Source organism: Mustela nivalis (assembly GCF_964662115.1).
Source record: "Mustela nivalis genome assembly, chromosome: 1".
NCBI lineage: Eukaryota > Metazoa > Chordata > Mammalia > Carnivora > Mustelidae > Mustela > Mustela nivalis.
This window is the reverse complement of record NC_139020.1, coordinates 10,242,937-10,264,777: the sequence shown is the minus strand read 5'-3', so window position 1 is coordinate 10,264,777 and position 21,841 is coordinate 10,242,937. Positions and strand designations below refer to the sequence as shown.

The 21,841-nt window shown below is 46.6% G+C and overlaps 1 protein-coding gene and 1 long non-coding RNA gene across 5 annotated transcripts; one reads left to right on the top strand and one right to left on the bottom strand.

Moving 5' to 3' along the window:
* Window positions 1–10,085: 10,085 nt before the first annotated feature.
* Window positions 10,086–18,633, bottom strand: LOC309860746. Of its 2 annotated transcripts, XR_014309600.1 has the most exons (4): window positions 18,449–18,633; window positions 18,278–18,363; window positions 13,401–13,518; window positions 10,086–10,353 (listed from the first exon to the last, which is right to left on the bottom strand). It is a non-coding gene; the product is annotated as an uncharacterized lncRNA (long non-coding RNA). The 2 variants fall into 2 exon arrangements; XR_014309599.1 differs by having other exon boundaries at window positions 18,278–18,633.
* Window positions 14,987–21,572, top strand: KCNE2 (potassium voltage-gated channel subfamily E regulatory subunit 2). Of its 3 annotated transcripts, none has more exons than XM_082723123.1 (2): window positions 14,987–15,164; window positions 20,873–21,572. In XM_082723123.1, the coding sequence occupies exon 2, from the start codon at window positions 20,885–20,887 to the stop codon at window positions 21,254–21,256; it is 372 nt and encodes a 123-aa protein (XP_082579249.1). In that variant the 5' UTR covers window positions 14,987–15,164; window positions 20,873–20,884; the 3' UTR covers window positions 21,257–21,572. The 3 variants fall into 3 exon arrangements, with proteins under 3 accessions (XP_082579249.1, XP_082579250.1, XP_082579251.1); XM_082723124.1 differs by lacking the exon at window positions 14,987–15,164 and adding an exon at window positions 18,168–18,249; XM_082723125.1 differs by lacking the exon at window positions 14,987–15,164 and adding an exon at window positions 20,612–20,752.
* The last annotated feature ends 269 nt before the right edge of the window (window positions 21,573–21,841 follow it).

Sequence of the window (21,841 nt, the reverse complement as noted above, 5' to 3'; positions counted from 1 at the left end):
TTCAATCCCTTTCTGTCAGTCCTCCTCCAACAGGGGATTTTTGGGCTGGAGGCTTGATCTTTCTTCTTCTTATCACAGACCCTTAAGTGTTCCTGATTTTGTAGTCCATTGGCAGGCAGATCAGGATAAACACATTTATCAAGCAGGGACAGAAAAGCAGGTAATGGAAGGTTCAGCAGTTTCTGCTTTCAGGAGTCGGCAGTAAACCAACTGGTCAACCACTGATCTGTAGATCTGAGAAGGGCATCCTCTCTTTGAGCTCCTGGGATTAAGGTCTAGATCTTAAAGAAGATGGAGGGTTGGGAATTACGAACACAGGTAAAAGAATTAGCTTCCAAGAGGAGGGGAATATTCTTTCTTCTAACCTGCAAGACTGGCAGGGAAGGGAAATAAATATAGACCTTGTACCTTTGTCATTTTATGGGCAGTAAGTTAGGGGAGTCTGTGGTCAGTGATGGAGATGGGCTTGGGTGGCCATTTCAATGTCTCCTCTAATTCAAAAATAATTAGCCACTACGTCATTCCTTCAATCTCCCAAGGCTTTCATCTGTCACAGTCAGCTCAAGAAGTTGGTGGCTTGAGGACCTCCTCTTTTTCTAACACTGTCAGGTGCTCTGATGAGTGAAAGAGACTCAGAGGGCAGAGTTCCCACCCCAAGACACCTTCCCGGCTTTCAAGAATCTATTTGATTGCCACATCCTGAATTCTCCCTCCTGTCAGCCATTAGAATGCTGTCACTCCACCTGTTCCCTCTTCCAGTCCCTGGGAGGATTCTTTGCTTCCCTGGAGGAGCAGCTCATCCATACAAACACAGTGTTGCTGGGTAGTTTGGCAGGAAGGCCTGAGGCTATAGCTGTCCTTGGTTTACCTGTGTTGAAGGTGAGACTCAGGAAGAGCCAAAGTTCTGGAGGGGACAAGGTGGGATTGCTGAGAAGAAGACTCCTGGGGAATTCACAGCCAGACCTCAAAGGGGAAACCAATCCCCAGGAGCAGGTGGCCTCTGGTGGAGCCAAGGAGATTGACCACATGGCTACAGCCTTTGGCCTCCATTTCCAGGGTGTGAGCTCAGCCAGCAGACAAGGGATATGGCCTAGGAGTCTAGAGAAGATAGAAGTCACCACACCAAGAATGATGAGATGTCCCCTTTGCCTTAAGGTTACGACACCACCACCACCACCCTATACTGTCAGAGGCCATAACCACCTTGGGGCCAGGGAAGAGAAATCTCAGAAATTTAGAATTTGGGTTTATTTTGTTTTCTTTTTCTTCTAGAAAGACTGAGCATAATTGAGAGGGCCTTTTAAATTTAAGATCTAGGTAATAAAGCTTATTAGAGTAAAGACCAGAAGGAAGACAAGTAAGTTCTAGACAACATAAAGGAACTAGCTTTATTCCCTGCTCATCCAGGTTATACAAGGAGTTTGGAAAACCTTTCACACGCGCGTGCACCCACCCGTCCACTCACACACACACACACACACTTTTATGTCTTTTGATTTTTTTCTGACCCCATTGGTTAGAAGATGACCTTAAATTTATAGGAGAAACCACAAGAAGGCAAACAATCCAATTAAAAAGTGAGTAAAGGACTTGAATAGACATTTTTCCAAAGAAGATACACAAATGGCCAACAAACACATGAAAAGATGTCCAGTGTCATTAGTCATCAGAGAAATGCAAATCAAACTCACAAAGAGATACCACTTCAAACCCACCAGGATGGCCGGATTTAAAATTTTTTTTAAATTTAAATTTAATTAATTAACATACAGTGTATTATTAGTTTCAGAGGCAGAATCCAGTGATTTATCAGTCTTATATAATACCCAGTGATGATTCCATCACGTGCCCTCCTTAATGTCCATCACCCAGCTACTCTGTCCTCCCAGCCCTCCCCTCCAGCAACCCTCAATTGTTCCCTATGATTAAGAGTCTCTTACGATTTGCCTCCCTTTAGATTTCATCTTGTTTCATTTTTTTCCTCTCTTCCCCTATGATCCTCTGTTTTGTTTCTTAAATTCCACATATGTATGAGATCATGTGATACTTGTCTTTCTCTGATTGACTTATTTCACTTGGCCTAATACCCTCTAGTCCCATCCACATCATTCCAAATGGCAAGATTTCATTTTTAATGGCTACATAATATTCTGTTGTGTGTGTGTGTGTATTTGCCATATATATATACACATATACATATATATGTACATACATATACATATATAGTACACACATATACATGTATATAGTACACACATATACATGTATATGTGTGTGTATATATGTATATATACCACATCTTCTTTATCCATTCATCTGTCATTGGACATCTGGGCTCCCTCCACAGTCTGGCTATTGTGGACACTGCTGCTATAAACATTGGGGTGCAGGTGCCCCTTTGTATCACTACATTTGTATCCTTGGGATAAATACCCAGTAGTGCAGTTGCTAGCTCATAGGGTAGCTCTATGTTCAACTTTCTGAGGAACCTCCATACCGTTTTCCAGAGTGGCTGCACCAGCTTGCATTCCCACCAACAGTGTAAGAGGGTTAGGATGGCCAGATTTAAAAAAAAAAAAATGGAAAACATTAAGTTTTGTTGAGGCTGTGGAAAAATTTGAAGCCCTGTACGTTGCTGATGGGAATGTAAAATGGCAGGTCCACTGTGGGAAAGTGTTTGTGATTTCTCAATAACTTAAACATAGAGTCTCTATCTGACCCAATAGTTCCACTTCTAGGTATATATACACCTCAAAACCGAGAACAGGTGTTCAAGCACATAGTTGCTCACAAGTATTCATAGCACATTTTTAGCAATAGCCAAAAGCTGAAAGAACCCAACTGTTCATCAACAGATGAATACATCAAAGAAATATGGTCTTATCCACAGTGTAGAGTGTTATTTAGCCATAAAAAGGAACGAAGTACTGATATATGTTCGAACATGGAAGAACCTTGAAAACATGACACTAAGTGGAAGAAACCAGACACAAAAGACCACATATTGCATGATTCTATTTATTTGAAATGTCCAGACTAGGCAAATCTCAGACAGAGAAAGCGGATTCGTGGTTGTCAGGGGCTTGTAGGGAGGGAGAAAAGCAGAAGGACTGCTTAGTACGTATAGGGTTTCCATTTGGGGTTCTAGAAAGTTCTGGCATGAGATCATGGTGATGGTTGTACATTGTAAAGATATTTAATGCCACAGAATTATATGATTCAAAATAGTAAACTTTATATTATGTGTATCTTTATATCAACCCCATATTAAATACCAATCCCATTTTAAACATTGACCCTATATGAAATGGAATATTGACCCCATATTAAAACTTGTACCCACTAGGTGCTTACTGCATGCTTGCACTTGGTGTAGACTCTCTCAATTTGGTCCTCATAGCAATCCTAGGAGGCGATGTCATTATTCCTGTTTGCAGGAGAGGACACAGATCTACAGAACTAATGGGACTGCCCAAATCCCAGGGAGTGTGACTCAGGAACCCAAGCAGCAAGGTAAGAAAGAGCGAAAGGCTTCTAAGTCCTCCCTCCTCCTTAGGATATCAGCTAAGAGCTTGGGACACAGCACCAACTTGTGGTAACAGAGGAAGATCCTCCCCACGTCATCAGGCTGAGCATCAGGAGGTCCTGTTCAGGCTTTGGTCTCTGATGAAAGGTAAAACAGCGATGGGAAAGGACATCTGGAAGGAGACACCTTCCCAAAGCCTGTTGGGAGGAAGCCAAAGGTCACAAGGATAATCATCCTTGAAGGAGTAGATGGCGATACTTGGATTGTGAGCAGAGGTCCTCCCCCATGGAACATGTGGGCTAAACCCAAGGGTTACTGCTTCTTTAGTGTTTCCCAGCCCTGGAGGCCAGAGTCCTTCCTCTCCAGCACTACACATTAGTTCCTACAAAAAAGGGCCCAAGCAGGCCAGCTGAGAAAGAGTGGTGGGAGTGACACGAGGCAGGGGGCCACCATGCATGGCCAGCTGTCCCCTGAAAGGACTTCAGGGTGATGGCCAGCTCTGTCCCTTCTATAACAGACTGGTGGCCAGCACTCCAGTTGAAGGACAAGCTTCAAGTGAAGGTATGATAAACAGAAAGGATGTACCCTTGGTATTGGCCGTCCCAGCCCTGGGCCACCATGCCTGGGTCCCCAGTGAAATCCCATACAGTGTTCCCCCTTCTGAAGATGATCATCAGAGCCTGCTCTTTGGAGGGCAGCAATAAGGAGTCTCTGGTCCGTAACTGGCATCAAAGCCACAGTCTGTGGTAGGATGTCCCCTAGACTCCTGTCCTTGCAAAAAACTCGCTGATGAGATTCTAACTTTGGCTTCTTCTGAGTCACTAAAATAAAAGTGGCAAATACTCTCATGCCAACGCCTCTTCATTGTCATGGCTTCCTGGGGCGCAGGGCTGAGAAGGATTCCGAGCCCGTGTCTCAGACTCAGGAGGAAAGATAACTGCTCTTGATTGGTCAGTGAGGTCTGCAGTGGGCACCTAGCCGCGGAGGTGGCCGGCTCCTGTGAAATGGTGGCTCAGCTGCGGGTTGCGATAAACCTCCTTATCATCCTAGTTGTTCACGGAAAGAAGTCCCAGAACATGCGTGTCGCTAGAAAATTTCTGGAGGTGATGATCACCGGGGCGGTTGTGGGGGTGGGGCGGGGGAAAGCAACTGCCAGAAAGACTCCTTTCTTCTCCGTCATCTTGTGCTCCTGAGAAGGGCGGCAGGTCAAGGGCTATTTCCTCCTCTCTCCCCAAGGAGCGAACTGGATTGCTGGCCAGAGGGGCCTCTTTCTCCAAGGCCGTTCTGGAACTCTCGTTAGCCCAGGGCAGCTGCAGCCACACACTTCGTCTCTCGTCATGGAAAGCTGAAGCTTCTCGGAGCCCAAGCTAAACACTGGCTGCTGCAGAACATCCCGTTTTCATGAGCCCCCGGTGAATTGAAACCCAGAAGCCAGCAGCACACCTGCCAATTATTACAGTTAATTCTGTGCAGGCCTGACTCAGGAACCGAGACAGAGAGTTCTGTTTGCTGCCGGGGGCTGCGCAGGGCGGGCGGGAGTGGCAGAGGCCCTGGGCTGTGAATACCCCCATGTGTGCCCGCACCGGGCCTGGCAGCCGCTGTGCCCTCCCTTGCCCCGGGAGCCTGGCATCCAAGTGTGACTTCAGTGGGGCCTCCTTCCCCCTCATTCTGTATCTGTGATCAGAGATGTGGAGGGTCCAGAACTTTTCTTTTTCCTTCTGCCTTCCTCAGCCACCCCCTTAAGGACTCCGAGAAGAACCCTTTATTGTTTTTTTCCAAAGAGAAAGAGTACAAGACACTCAGCTTAAAACTGTGGGGTCTTTCTGTTGCCTTTTCTCCTCAGATGTGTTGCCTTGGAAGATCCTGTTGATTGGGGCAGAGGACAGTTGCCCCTTTGTTCCCTGGAAGCTCCTTCTGTGGTGGGCCGCCACCAAGTTCTAGCTTGCTCTTTCCTGGCTCAAGGTGACCTTGAATCTGACTGCTCCAGGTTCTCTCTCCTGAGTTTTTCCAGGCCTCCTTTAGTTGGTTAATTAATTCATCCACTCATTAGTTCATTTGCTTCTATGAAGCCAGGTAACTGGGCTGGGCATGGGAAGCTAGGGAGGACGGGTTTCCTGTCCTCCAGATTCTAGACGGAAAATAGACAGTAAGCAAATGATCACACAATGATTGAGTTTAATCCCAGGGATTAAACCCTGTCCCCAGGAAGGCAGTGAGCACACATCAGACATTATAGTAGCCCCTGGTGTGGGGGGCAAACATAGAAGGAGGGAACTTAGTCTAGACCGAGCGGAGGTGCTGTCAAGGATGTTGGCCTCAACTCCCTTGGCATTTGCGGTGATTACGATGAATCGGACAGTGGATCTGGGTCAGTGGGACAGCAATTCTCGGGAGAACAAAGAGTGTGCAAAGGGCCCCAAGCTACATGGCTCTTTCCAAAGCTGAGAAGACCAAGGAGGCTGGAGAAGGAAGAGCCATGAGGGGCCCAGCATGGGCGGCCACACCCAGCCAGGGAGCCGTGTGAACGAGGGCCTCTCTGGGCCTCAGGGAGTCCACGCAGTGATCAGCACCCCTGTGGCCCTTCTGCTCCTGCTCTCTAGTCCCCTGGCCCCTGGATGGCGTCTTCCCGTGACTCAATAACCCAAGCCATTGGCCAGCTTGATTGCCCACACCGGCCACTCTGCTGGGGCCAAGTCTGGTATAAAGATGTTAAGATGCAGACCCTGACCCCCAAGAGCTCTCCCAGGAGTGCAGTGGGTAGACCCAGGGCTGGGGGATCTCAGTGCCCAGAGAAGGGCACCGTGACCGCTTCCAGCCTGGGAGGGTTTGGGGAATGTCCAGAAGGGAAGCTTGCGCTGCTTCTAGAAGAACAGGCCTCCCAGTCACAAAGTGGAGGGTGCAGAGATGTGAAAGCCATGGTGAGCGGACGGAGCGTTTCACGGAGCTGTACATCTACTGTCCCTAGAACGCTTGAGCCTCTTTATGGACCCAGGGAGTGCCACCGAGTGTTGGAACAAATCCTCTCCTGGTGGGGCAGGAGCGGGGGTTCATTCCAGACCCCATGCAGGGAGAAGAGGCAGCCCAGAGGGCACAGTGCAGTGCCGGTCTCTCTTGGATGACAACTCCATCCTCTGTGACCGACAGCAACAAAAGACGCCAGGTTGTGGCTCCTCTGCTCTCCCATGCACCTGCCATGTGCCTACCCCGGGAGACAGCTCGGCCAGAAAACCAATCTAATCAACCTCACACCCGCCAGGGGCCCAGGGCTCCCATATTCTGCCCGGGGCTGCAGCGAACGTCGCCTCGCAGTGGCCCAGCTCCCCGAGCCACCTTAATCACACGGTATAAGCATCTATTTTAGTTACATAAACAGAGTTGTCTACATTTGGATCCCGGGGCTGGCTGCTGGAATTTGTAAACAGCGTGGTGTACGAGGCTTGAAGCTAGTTGCCAGGACTCACTGCTTTCCCACCGCCCGTTGTCCAGTTTTCCCTTTTATAGAGAGTCTGGCTGGGAAAGAGAGACAGAACTTATTTGGGAATAGAGGACAATCTCTCCGGCAAATTCCTTTCTCCCACTCCTGCAACCACTACCTCCTCTTCTGAAATTTTGAGGTCTGGTGCGAAATGAAGAGGGCTCTTGAGTTATGGGTCCCTCCTAAATGCTAGCTTCTCATAAACCTAAATCTAAACCCCACGGAAAACAAACTCGGGGAGATTTTATTCCCAGAAGGGTAACCAGGAATTTGGAATTGGAGGCAGGTTCTGAACACTACTGGACACTGCTGTCCCTCTCATAGCCGAGACCCCGCATGACATCTTTGGCTCCAAGCAAGGGCTTGTAAGTTTCCAAAGTAATGACATTCTGGGAACCATAGAGAAGCAGTAACCTCGAGGGGGAGAGGGGCATTCATTTGTTTTTCTTTTCATTTAATAACCGTTATTGAGGTATCTGTTCAGATTAGATGCTGCGTCTGGCACTGCAAGTCTTAGAAGGGATATGACACGGATCGTTGGCCTCATAGTCCAGCAGAGGTGGCACGTCAGGACCCATTGTGAGAGATCCGGGATGCCAGAGTGTTGAGGTTTACTGGGCACCCATTTGCTGAGCAAATGAATGAGTCACAACTAACGCCGCGGAGAAGGAAGCCTGTCACCAGGACTGAAGTCAAATCTTAACCTAAAATTCAGCGCAGGGTCACTTCTGCTCAAACCGACAGCCGGGATTGCAAACGGTCCCACTTTGCCTGGGATCAAGGGGATTCTCGTGGGTGCAGACTGGAAAAGAATTCCCAGACGAGCCCGTACAAGTGGGGCAGCTGGTTGAAACGGCAAAGAAAAGAGAATTAGGGAGAAGAACTCCTGAATAGAGGGACATAAGGGGGCGCTGGGGCCAGAGGCCGGTGTGAAAGAAGCACTCGCCTTGCCCCGTCCGTGTGTTTTCGTTCCGGAGAACAAAGAACCAGAACGTAATTCATCCACACAGAAAGAAACAGGGCAATTAGGAGATTATAAGGAGCTGGGCATCGCAGCAAAACAAGAGGGCTTCAGTTCTTAAAATATCCCCAAACAAGCTCAGTAGTAAACAAAAGTGCAGATAGGTCTGAACTCTGTCTCCGCAGAGAACTGCAGGGAAATTCATAGCTTTTAAGCATTCAAAATGCAGGAAGGGTCTGGAACAGTGATCTGTTTCTCAAGAATATCCATATATGGAAAAGTTGAAGTTTGGAGAACCAGCAGTTTTAAACAGTTGATGTTTAGTGGGAAGGTGCTATGTTCCACCTTGAGGTTGCATTTCCTGGCTTTTTGCTGTAAAGTGTAAGCCTTTCAGAAAGATGTGCAGATGTTACTATGTGATGATTTGATTTTTAAGGATGTCTGCTATTAAAAAAAATAAAATAAAATAACGTGCTAGAAACGCTGGAGTTGTGCTGGAAGCTCGCACCAGCGATGGAATCAGCAGCGGCTTCAGGGAAGTCAGACTGGTCCCCGCGGAGCGAAAAGCTTAGCGTTGGCGCCACCTGGTGTCCGCTATGCGAGTTTCAGGCATGGAACCCAGGGAGAGGTGCACTGCGCATTGAAACTCAGACGATGACCACCGGGAAGGCCACTTCGCCTACACCCCAAAGAATATTTTATGCACGCTCTGTATAATAACGACTTATACCTTGGTTTCGTATTCTGAAACTTTTGAGTTTGGTCATGACTTCTCCAGCCATTTTTCCTCATCTGTCGAATGGGGCTCATTGCCTCCGCCTTGCAGACTTGGGGTGAAGGAAAACATCAAGTGCCTCGCACATTGCCTGACACACAGAAGGTGCGCCACAGATGGAAGTAGCTGAGCTAGAGGCAATGGGTCTTGACATGACTGCTGGGCAGGAGGCCGGGTGAGCCTGGGGAAGTGGGCTGTGGGCTGTAACTTCAGATTGTATTTGAACTTCGGTGCTGTTAGTAATTTCCTGAAAGAAGACGATGCACTGAGAGCTGTGTGCGCTTTGGTAGGTGCAGCCGGAGCCTGGTTTCTTCAATGGCAGCAAAGCACAAGGTCAAGTTTTCGGGGCAAGACATCCCCCTGGGGCTTGAACAAGGCTCTCAGGTCCTGCCCTGAGAGCAGGACCTTTCACAAGTTTCCAGAGATGTCGTAAAGTGGAGGCAGTTTTGCCCGAGCCTGGGACTCAGGGAGGGCGGTACAAGTAACAGAAGAATTGGACAAAGGGACAAGGGGTGGTCAGAACCCTCCCCCACATCTGCATCCTCCCTGAGCAGAATCAATGGAGTAGACTGCACAAGAATATAGTTCTAATCTCTTATAGTTCTAATCTTTTAGAATCCCAAGAGTTCATAACTCTGGGTACAAAACATAGAGCTTCGCTGGTGAGAATATGGAACAACGAGAATTTTCATTCGTTGCTGGTCAGAATGTAAAATGGTGCAGGATCTCTGGAAACTAATTCGGCAGTTTCTTATCAAACCAAACATGCCTCTGTGATCTGATCCAGCAACCGCTCTCTTGAATGCTAACCCCAGAGCAATGAAAACTTACATTCACGCCCAAATCTGTATATAAATGTTCATAGCAGCTCTATTCACAATAGCAAAAAGCTGAAAACAACTCAAATACCTTTCGGCAGAAGAGTGTTGAACATCTGTCGACTGGAGTAAAAGTCAGTGGGCAGCGTGGATGTACCCAACTCACTCAGATCTCACGGAAATCACGCTGAGTGGGTGAAAAGCCCATCTCAAAGGGTTTTATAGTGTACAATCCTACTTATTATAGAACATTCTAGAAGTGGCAGATTTATAGAGAGGGCAACCAGGGAATAGGGATACAAGAAAGGGGTGCAAGTGGAAAAGGGGGACGTGGAAAGGTTAATTTATTAATGGTGATGAGGGAAGCTTTTACCCTGATGGTGGTGTTGGTTCCACAGATGACGTAGCAGTTGAAGACGCATCAAACTACACACACGCGCACACTCAGATGAGTGCAGGTTAAAAATGGTGAAATCTGGATTTGGTCTGTGGGCTAGTTGACAGCCCTGTATCAATATCCATTTTCCAGGTTTTTTTTTTTTTTAAGCTTTATTTATTTGTGACATGGAGGGTAGAGGCAGAGGAAGAGAGTGTCTTAAGCAGACTCGGCTTGATCTCACGATGCTGAGATCATGACCTGAGCAGAACCCAAGAGTAGGAGGCTTAACTGACTGAGTCACTCAGGGGCCCCTGGTTTCCTGGTTTTGATATTATATTCTGGTTGTGTATGATGTCACCACTGGGGAAGGCTGGCTGGAAGGCAGGTGGGACTCAGCATTTTTGCCACTTCCTCCGAATCTATCATGATTTCAAAATAAAAATAATAAACAAGAAAGACATAGCATGGTTGTATTCATTATGTTCTAAAACCAAAATTAAAAAAGAGGTCAACCCAAAGTCTTCCCGAGGGGTGTTGGCAGTGAGGGCAGGCAGGGAGAAGGACTCTCCCACCCAGAGCAGCACGAGCCCATTTTTATCAGCTTTGTACAACTGAACACCTCTGGACTCAGTAGCTTTATGAGTCACGCATGCTTGACAGCATTGTGGGGACACAGTGTGGCTGTTCTGAACATGGCAGCCTCTAGTGTAGACTCTGTTTCTCTAGCCCTAGAGGAGGGGAACCTATCAAGCTTGAAGGACCATACAATAGAAAGTGGTCCTCAGGAATTCTCCAGAACTGGACAGCAGGTGCCCCTGAGCCATCCCTTTTCTGGATACTCGGTAAAGTTGTGCTTTCTCCTTAACGTTGCTAACCAGAAGAGAATTCCTTCATTTTTTTATTTGATTTTCCTGTGGTAAGAACATTTACATATGCTCTACCTTCTCAATGATCTTCACGTGCACGACACTGCATTGCTGACTCCAGGGACCATGATAGACAGCAGATCTCTGGAAATTTCTCATCTTGCCTGACTGAAACCTTGTGCCTGTTGGGCAGTCGCTCCCCATCTCCACGTCCTGCTAGTTCCCGGCAACCACCATTCTACTCTCTGATTCTCTGAACTAGTTTAGACATTTCAGAGAAGTGCAAACAGACAGTGTTTGTTTTTCTGTGACCGGCTGATTTCACTCAGCATCATGTCCTCTGGGTGTCTCTGTGTTGTCACAGAGGAGTTTCCTCTTTAAAGGTGGACTAATATTCCATCATACGTGTACACCGCACATTCTTCACTCATTTATCTATCGATGATCCATATCTTGGCTGCTGGGCACAGTGTCGCAATGCACATGGGGATACAGATATCCTTCAAGATCCTGATTTCAGTTCTTTGGGATAAATTCCCAGACCTAGGGTTCCTGGATCATACTGTAGTTCTAGTTTTAATTTTTTGGATGACCCTCCACACTGCCTTGTGTAGCAACTTTTCACTCTTTGTCCCCATTCATCCACTTCTAAGAGGGACCTCATAAATCAGCACATGCTCGTCCCTGTATGAATCTCTCCACTGGTTTCCCAGCTGCTTCAGAATAAAGTCCAGAATGCCTGATGCCATAGAGGACCTAGCCCCTGGTCCCCTTCTCTGACCTCTTCTTCATCTTGTAGTCTGATCCTGTCTCCCTGCTCTTCTGTAATAGTTTCGGATTGTTGCTATAAAAAAATACCATAAACGAAGTAACCTAAACAACACAAATTTATTCTCTTGAAGTTCTGGTGGTCAGAAGTCCAAAGTGTGGATAGGATGGCTCCTTCTGGAGGCTCTGGAGGGAGAGCCTGCTTCTTCTGGAATTAGGCTGCCCTAATTGAAGAAGGGTGGTGGCCTTTCTTCATACCACACCAACCTCTACTTTCACATCACGTCTAACTGACCCTCCTACGGTCCTCTACTGAGGACCTTGGTGATTGTATTAGACCTGCCCAGACAATCCAGGGTAATTTTCTCATCATCACAAGACTATTATTCAATCACAACCACAAATTCCCTTTTACCACACAAAGGAAACATGTTCACAGGTTCCAGGGATTAAGGTGCGGACATCTATGACGGGCCGTTATCCAGCTGACCACAGCACCTTGGCATCGGCTGTTCCCTTTCCCTGGAATGCTCTTCCCCAGATCTTCACACGGATCACTTCTTCTTCACTTCAAATGACATCTTCTCAGACAGGTGTTTTCCTGCTCTCCCAATCTGTCACCAGTCCCCCTACTTTATTTTCCTTGTCTTTTTTATAGTCTGAGTTGGGCAGGGATGCCATGTACTGTGGCGTAGGTTGGGCAGTGCATAATGGGAGGAGGGCGGTTTGAAGAAAGTAGACTGAATGGGAGCCATTGAGGGGTAGGGATTAAAGGAAAAAAAATCATAATTTACTCCTTGAAAACCAAAATTTGTATAGGAGAGAGGTGACTGGGTCATCAAAGAACAATATTTCCATCACCATAGAAATGCAGTCTGAATGTGGATTTAACTGTAAACTGTGATATACTGGAAGGGTGTGGAGAAGTTAAGAGGCTGTGGACATAGAGTTACCCACCGTAATAGTAGGTCAGTAGGTAAAGCCTACATGGGCTATCTCCTACTAGGATCGGCTTGAGCAGAGTGACATTGACTGACTTGAAATTCTCCAAAGTCAATTACTCTACTTCCTACATTCCCCCTTACTGGCCACTAGCAGTTGCGAGCCTTTTGATTTGTAACATAGTGGTGCCCTAAAAACAGTACTAGTAGCTTGAAAGGCAGGTTCAATTCTAGACAGTCTTCCACTGTTCTTATCTTTCGAAGGAATTTTGGGCTTATTAGTGCTGGATGTGGAACTGAGTCACATCCAATTTTAAACCCAAAGCAGACTCAACTCTCTGGGCTTTAAAAACATATGCCATATGTAGGCAGAGGAGTTCTGTAAAGGTGTGGGTTGTAATTTGATTTTCAAAGAGAACATTTGCTTTTATGAAACTCGCTTTCTGGCAGATACCACTTTGCTCTCCTGTTGGAGACAATGCAGAGCGGATCTACCGAGAGCCTTTTGCAGAGGCCAGGTGGACTGAAGCCTTTCAGGGGGAGACATGAAACAGCTCTGACCTCCTCCCGTTGTCTTCCCCAGCCTGCAGCAGATGCTTGGGTTGTGTTTATACTCTGTTTCTGCAACCACTTTGTCAGTGCTCATCTCATTCCAGTTGTGTGAATTGAGTATCAGGGCACAAGTAGGAGCTATCTAAAAATAAACCACTACGGAGGTACTCTTCACACAGTGCTTAAATATTCTTTTCCTTGGTGAGGTCTGCTCAAGATCTGCTTCTCACTGCCATGTCCTTCTGCATCCTTCTCTTAAAAATAACAGCAGAAGGTCCTACTTCTAAAATACTAAAAAAAAAAAAATCCAGAGATTGGGAATATAACTAATTTGCTCACCTGGTTTGTCAGCCTCCAAAGCCAAGCTCTCAGCCTCTGTGATGTACTGCCTTCCAGTTCGGCCTCAAATTACTGAAGTGTAGACTTGCACGCCGTTTTGATTCTCCTCAACTTTGCCCTAGGAGAAGGCAAGACACCAAATTAAATGGTCAAGACCTGTTCAGGAGTGAGGGAGACTTTGGTCTCTGCTCCTCGCTTCCACCAGTAGGTGGCAGAGTTGCCCCAGTGGACTGTCCCTGGGAGCCCTTGGAAGGGCTTCCGTTTCTATGGAGATGCTTTCCACCCCGCTGGACCATCCAACCGTTTTTGTGTGGTTGAGGTTGCCTAATTGTGTTCAGTGAAGACAATCTATGAGGACATATGACGTCATGAGAGGCTGGCGTGGAGTTACAGAGAAACTTGCATTTCTTTAGCTCACACCCACTATGTTAACTACTACGAATTGTAGATAATTTGAGATCCCAGCCACTTTTCTCTTGCCACCCAGTGCACCTCAAGCCACATCGCTCAGATCACCGTTTGATGACAAAATTCCATTGTAAAACACAGGTCCTCTTACTTTGCACAGCTATATGACAGAGGGATGGGCAGCCCTCTGACCTTGGCGTGATTTTGGTTGTATGTCACTACTGTGGCCACCATTCAGGGTTAGGCTCAAATCCTGGCTCTACCTCTATGTCATCCCGATCTCTGGAACCCTTTGTGCCTGGATTCCTTAGCTGTAAAGCTCAGGGTCCCTTACATTGTGTTGTTATGACTGCATGAGCCTAAGACAATGAAAGCATTTGAGAAGGACCGGGCACGTGATAACACCCTAATTCCAAGGACTCCCACCATGATAGAAAAGGATCTTTTGGTAAGCAGAGAGCATTTAGCTTTTTTGGGGTCTTTCCATAATTCCCTGGACTTGCTTCCGTGTTCTTTGTACAGTACCCTTATTGTGGCCAGTTTCTATTGTGTAAAATAACAATGTCGCTCTAAAGCCACATGAAAATAGTCTCAAAGAGTGGGTATTTAAAGAAAATTAGGTTTGGGGCACCTGGGTGGCTGAGTCGGTTAAGCATCTGCCTTTGGCTCAGGTCATGATCCCAGGCTGCTGGGATTGAGCCCTGCATGGGGCTCCCTGCTCAGTGGGAAGCCTGTCTCTCCCTCTCCCACTCCCCCTGCTTGCGTTCCCTCTCTCTCTGTAAAATCAATAAAAATAAACTTAAAAACTTTAAAAACAAATAAAGTTAGGTTTATGAGCAGGTGGTTAGCATAGGGGTGTTGGCCTGGAGGCATACTGGCCTTCCCCTCAACCCACATTCCCAGAGATGGCCGTGTTTATCTCATCTCTCTGGGATGCTTGCCCTCGGCACAAGTCCTGCAGGGAACGGTGCTGTCCACCAAGCCTTTCCCTGAGGAGGGGGGCTCACTGTGGCCAGGCAGTGTCCTGGCTGGGGCTGGCATCACGGGGCCCAAGGAGAGAATTTTCCTCTACCTAATGCCAGCCTCCAAGTAGGTACACCTCATCAGGCACCAAGGTTAATTCCCAAAGGCCGGCCCGTATTTAACTTTCCACGTGAGATTAGATTAAATATTTGGGTTCATAAAAGCCTAGATTGCAGACCGCGGCTCACAAAGGCTTGGTTGGCTGCAAGCAGAGGGGGGCCTGGCAGGCTGAGATTTATGCAGAGTTCCTGAGAGCTTGCCAACACCAACCAGGAGGTTTAGAACAGCCTGGCTTTGTAGCAGGGGATTTTGTACTGCCCACGCACTGCCTAGGTAAGCTTCCACAGCAAATTAGTTTCTGAGAAATTAAGTAACAAAGCGATCGATTTCCCTTCCCAGAAATTATAAAAGGAGTGATTTTCCTGGTACAAGATGGCTTTTGCTTCTTTTCTTCTTTTTTCTCTCTCTCTGTTCTTTTCCTTCTACTCCTTCTTATTCTACTTCCTCTTCTTCTTCTTCTTCTTTTTTTTTTTAAGATTTTATTTATTTATTTGACAGAGAGACACACAATGAGAGAGAAAACACAAGCAGGGGGAGCGGAAGGGGGAAAAGCAGACTTTCTGCTGCGCAGGGAGCCCAATGTGGGGCTCCATCCCGGAACCCTGGGATCATGTTCTCAGCCAGAGGCAGACGCTTACAACTGAGCCGCCCAGGCACTCCTACTTCCTCTTCTTTTTCTCCTTGTCCCCCTCATTCTTATTCTAATTCTTGGTATTGTTTGCCTTCCTCATTTCTTCATGCTCTGATAAAAATTTTGAAAGTGTTTTGGTGGAATGTTCATGGTAAATGCAGATAATCACATCCTTTTCTATTCTTGATATAAAAAATGAAAGACTTTGGGGGTACAGTTGTTTAAGTGTCTGACTCTTGATTTTGGCACAGATCGTATCTTGGGGTCATGAGATCGAGCCCTGTGTCTGGTTCCGTGCTGAATGTGGAACCAACTTAAGATCCTCTCTCTCCCTCTCCCCCCCCCACCCCTCCCTGCTACTATGCACTCCCACTCTTTCTGAAACTCTAAAAAAACAAAAAGATAAACAACAAAAGCCTTCGCTCCTTGTTAGACTCAGGTGATGCTAACGGTCCACCATCTTTCCTTCTTTCCTTTGGAAGATTTATTATTATTATTATTATTATTATTATTATTTATTTGATGGGGGTATGGGCAGAGAGAGAGGGAGATAGTCTTACGCAGACTCCCTGCTGAACAAGGAGCCTGAGATGCGGAACTCGACCTCATGACCCTGAGATCACGACCTGAGCTGAAACCAAGAACAAGTCGCATAACTGACGGCACCACCCCAGGTCCCCACCACCATCTTTCAAGAACTCAGAACTTTGGGGTTTGGGATCAAGTGGGTGTTACCTTCCTCACAGTGTCCAGATTGTCTTTGTTGTGAATGACACACACCTGTGACAAACACAGCTGGAAATAGGGGATCATTCTGTGTCCTGAAGATAGGGCGCAGCTACTTGATGTGCAGGAGCTGAAACGGGGGTCTTGGTCTCACTTCTTTAACTCAGCTGAGCTGCCTGGTCACAGGCGATGGAAATGGGGCATTACTGGAATGTGTGACCTCTGCTAGGGCACTGAGGGTGCTGGGTGCTAACCTGGGTGACTTGGGTTTCTAGTTCCAGAGCCGTGGCCAACATGTAAGTCCTATGATGCTTGACAGGTGACTTAAGCTCTGTGGGCTATACTTACGGCAACTGCCAGATGAGGAGGCCAGCCTAAATAATCTCTAGAGGCCCATCCTGTTCTTTGACTAAGAATTATTTATTGAAAATGCTTAAAAATATAGGTTCCCCTATGTTAGTTTGAACCATATGAAATTGCCGACACTGCCCATACTTAACATGCAGAAATGGCAATTTCATATGGTTCAATAGAACATAAGTAACGGTCTTCACATTACTAAACACCTACCATGGTGTTCTACTCAGAGAGGGATACTATGTGTAATGAATATGATCAGTATCTATCAGTTAAGTAGTTATTCTGAGTATCAAGAATTTAAGCCTATTGGAAATTTCCAGCATAATGTCCATCAGTAAAATTGCTTTCACACAACAATTCGCTTTCTCCTTTGTTATGAAACAAACAAAGGACTATTCAACCATATCTCATGCAACAGTGTTCAAAATATGAATCACCCTTGGACTCAACTTTTTTTGAAAATTTTTTTCACCTCCCTGGTACCAGGGGCCAGGTACTTAATCTACTTGAGCCCTTTTCACTCTATAAGTAAGTCTTATCAAGAAGCACCTCCCAATCTGCTTTTTAAAAAATTTATTCGTGGGGCGCCTGGGTGGCTCAGTGGGTTAAAGCCTCAGGTCATGATCCCAGGGTCCTGGGATCGAGCCCCGCATCGGGCTCTCTGCTCAGCAGGGAGCCTGCTTCCTCCTCTCTCTCTGCCTCCTTGTGATCTCTGTCAAATAAATAAATAAAATCTTTAAAAAAAGATTTATTCGTTACTTTAGACAGAGAGAGGTAAGTGGGTAGGGGCAGAGGGAGAGGAAGAAAGAGAGAGAACCTCCAGAGCCAGATCCCACGATCCTGAGATCATGACCAGAGCTAAAATCAACCGACTGAGCCACCCAGAGGCCCCGAGAAGTTTTGCCATGAGCCTTCGTCCATGTTGGAAAAGCTGAACAAATAACCAGTAGTAGCTCCAGCAGCAAGTTGCCAAATGCTACTATGCTCGTACCTTAAACAAACCCAAAGAGCTCCAGGGGAATCCGGCACTGAGGTCCCTCAACTCAAAGATATTCTGTCACAGGGGATACCCGGTTGGGCTCTGGGGGACCAGGAGTCCCCTGAAACTGAATGTGGAGCTTTGTATGTGCACATGCATACTTCTGGGGAGAAGAATAGAATCGGTTTGTTGAATTCCATTTTTCAAGGAATTCGTGAATCCCCTCCTCTCCTGCAAGTAAGCTGAGAATCACCGTTCTAGTAGTTTCCAGTCGAAACCCATAGTACATGAGAGAGGACCAGTCATTGATTCACCACCATTTGGCGAAGATCTGCGATGTACCAACCACGATGCAGGGCCCTGGGATACAAAGATGAGTAAAACCGTAGATCCCTGCCCCCCAGCAGCTCAAGTTCCCATATAATTGTGATCCAAATGACTTTAGCTCTCTGAACGCCAGTTTCCTGGTCTGTAAAAGGGAGGTGAAAATCCCAGGGTCGTAGAGTGGTTTTGAGTATCACATGAATAATTCACAATACATGGGTAATTGAAAACAAGCAAATAGACAAGCCTGGCAGTTTGCAGAAGCAGCACAGAAAAGGATCTCCGGCTGAGACAGAAGCCTGGGGGAAAAGCTCGTGGGTGACGTGACCACAGACAGGGTAGGAGGGTAGGAGGGTTTGAACGTACCGTACCGCCATTTTTATGTGTGAGCCTGGAGAGACTCAGCTCCTTTGTCCTGTAGAAATTGCATTTCTTTCTTCTCTGCAGGGTGACTCAGGGACATTAGAAGACAGAGGTTACTCCAACGCCCTCTCCTCTCTCCTCTGGGCTCCATCTCCCCTTCCCCTCAATACTTACTGAAAGTGGCTCATTCCTGTTTTAGCTGTGGAATCTCGAGGCTTCCCTTGAGGCACCCTGTCCTGGATGGCCTTGCCGAGACTCGAAACACAGCTCTCCTAGGTCCCCATTCTCTCACAGCCCTGAAAAGACGGGGCCTCACAATGGAGCACTCTTATCGTCAGGCGCTGGCCTAGATTTTTCACAGGTGGTACCATTGCTTTGATGAAAACATTTGCAGAAGGGGGTTGGCAGTGAGCCTACCCTTTGCTCCTGCCCTTCCTCTGTTCAGAGTCGTCACTGGTGGAATTCTGAGCATAGGACACAGCCCACAGAGGAGATATGTGGGAGGCAGTGTGGGAAGATGAGCTCAGAGCACTCAGGAGTTTGCAGTGCTGTCACCTCTCTGGGGAGAGACTCAGATCCAAGGCTGGGCCCCGTGCAGCCCAGTGCTACTGGAGTAGTTTCCAAAAAGTGCCGTCTGATGAGCAAAAATAACTAGAACAATTCCAATCTTGACAGCACCTTAGCAAAAACATTGCAGGGGAGCTGATTCTCAGCCCAGAAGGGGATTTCCCCCTTATTCTGGCTAATTTTCTGCTGCCTGCCTCTGCTCAGCAGCCTCCCCCAGACCAAATTTCCCTCATCAGTCACTCCTGGGACTTCTCTACCCCTCCACCAGCCCTTTCTTCTGTACACTTAGCGCTTCTGTGTTTTTTTTTTTTTTTTTTTCCCTTAACTTGTCTCTATGTTCTGTTGAGTTTTCCATTTGGCTTCACAAAAGGAAACTGGATTTTCTCTAGATGGTGCAGAAACAGGGAGATAAACAAGCTGGTGAAATCACAAGTTTCTTTATTGGATGAAGAAGTGGAGAAGGGTTGGCAGAAAGAGGGTGAGAACGCTTACAGGTGAAGGAATCATCCCTGTAAAACCAGCCTCGACATAGCACAGAGGGGTGGGTTGTCTTTTGATTGATGAAATAAGTGTGAACGCCTCCAAAATGAAGCAGATCTCATCTCTGGGAGGGTTAAGGAGCCAGCGGTGAGGTCTTGAGTAGGATTAAAGCTACCTTAGCTATACTCCTCACAGCAAACTGTTTTATTTTAAGAGAGGAGAAAGCAGTCTTTATTACGTTGCTTTGAACATGTGCTTGGCATGTACTTTGGGGCAATCTTATTCATTTGTCAAGTTTCCTTTCAACTCTCTAGGCTTTGGGTGGAGGGAAGAGTGAGAGAAAGACCTGGGAGCTCTTGGAACAACAGGACTAATACAACGATTGAAAAAAATCTATTAACTTAGTTACCATAATTCTCAATGAATGAAATGTTGGGAAGGCGTCAGAGAAAGACCTGGGTATGTACTTGTGCCCTTTCCGCAGGTGGGGAGATCGGAAACCTCTCTTCTCATAAGAGGAAACAAAAGCCCTGTTAAAGAGAAGGGGCATTGTTTTCAGAAAGGCATTAGGCAAACACACTATTGGGTTGTTCAGGCTTTTATTGAGTGGGCAAACCTGTAGGTTCTGGATAATCCCAGGTTCTCTTCCTGCCTACATTCCTTCCACTTCTGTTGGCACCTGTTTGCTCCATCAATGCACCATGTTCGGCTCCATTCTCTGAGCTCTCTTATTGCTTTGTTCAGACCTCTTAAAATTCTTTGTTACTTCTCCTTGCTGTTTGTTTGCAGTTCTCCCATGACCCTGAGCTTCCACAGACAGAAATCTCATATGCATTAATCATCTCTGCATTTCCAGTGCCCCTCATGTGCCCGGCACAGCCATTTATTCATTCAGCATCCATTGCGTGTCTCTGATGTGTCAGGCTCTGTGCGCACATTAGCTGTCCCAAGGCAGGCAAAGAAGATATGCGTCCTGTCCTCATGGAGAAGACAGTGGAGTAGGAAAGATGACACCCTAAGCCAATAATTACACACACACACCAGCAATACACACACATAATTAACACATATACATATATATATAGTTTTATCCTCCATTAAATTTTCTTAAAGTAACTGATCATTGAATTTTTTAAAAGATTTTATTTATTTGACAGAGAGAGACACAAGAGATCACAAGTAGACAGAGAGGCAGGCAGAGGGAGAGGGGGAAGCAGGTTCCCTGCTGAGCAGAGAGCCCAATGCTGGCTCAATCCCAGGACCATGACCTGAGCCGAAGGCAGAGGCTTAGCACACTGAGCCACCCAGCCACCCCCTCCCTCAAATTTTTATGGTAAGGTAACCCGCATCCAAAAAATGTATCAATTTGCATGCGCAACGCTTAAAGAACAACAGCAACAAAGTGCACTCGATCTATCAATCACCAGCTAGGTAAGAAGAAATATTAACTCTCCCTTTGTATTCCCCCTCACTTTATCCCCTAAAGTAGCCAAATGCAGAAAGAGTCAGTGTTCTCCACCTTGCTCATCTATTTTATCACTCAAATTGCAGCAGGAGGGAGCTATGCCTACTTTATCCAATCTGACACAGACCCTGGAAGATGTCTTCAAAAGGGTGTTTATTACTTATATGGATAACTGGCGCAGGAACACAACAGCTGAGCAAGAAGCCCTACAAGCCAAACTCGATGCTGAGAACTTCTACTACGTCATCCTGTACCTCATGGTGATGATAGGAATGTTCTCGTTCATCATCGTAGCCATCCTGGTGAGCACGGTGAAATCCAAGCGGCGGGAGCACTCCAACGACCCCTACCACCAGTACATCGTGGAAGACTGGCAAGAGAAGTACAAGAGTCAAATCTTGAATCTAGAAGAATCAAAGACCACCTTCCACGAGAACGTGGGTGCAGCAGGGTTCAAAATGGGACATTGAGAAACAGAATAGTTACAAAGCCAACATCTGATATCTGGGTCTGAAGAGATGCCCTGTTGTGGAGCAAACCCAAGTTGTCATTGGTTAGGAGACACTCAGTTCCTTGCTTGCTGTGGAGAACTTTCACGGAGATCATGTGGCCGCTCAACCAAGATCGATGACATTTTACTCTCGGTGATTTATACTTGCTCATTGGAGCCATATTTTATGTGGAAGACCTCTTTTAAGTTCTGGGCAATGTTAATGGCATTTTAATCAATGTCCATTGTGACAAATGTTGTCAAGTTAGTGAAAATAAAGTCAAATTTGAAGTGAAGGACCTGTGTGATGGCAGTGCAGGGGGGGTGGGGGGAGACTAATAAATCACAAACCTTCTTTATTACAAAACACGGCTTTGCATGTGATAAATTCACTTTATAAATAACCCAGCTGTATTATCCAGAAGCTGTGGTTCAAAACCGCATCACTCGCTCGCTGGCTTGACATCAGAGTGTTTATTCATTAATTCAGGAATGCAGAGTCTGAAGTGATGAATGAACAGAAACACCAGGTTACTTTATGGGTATTGTTTTCCTGACATTTTTG

Excerpts from the sequence above, each read along its gene's own strand:
- KCNE2 (XM_082723123.1), top strand. The coding sequence starts at position 20,885 with ATGCCTACTTTATCCAATCTGACACAGACCCTGGAAGATGTCTTCAAA.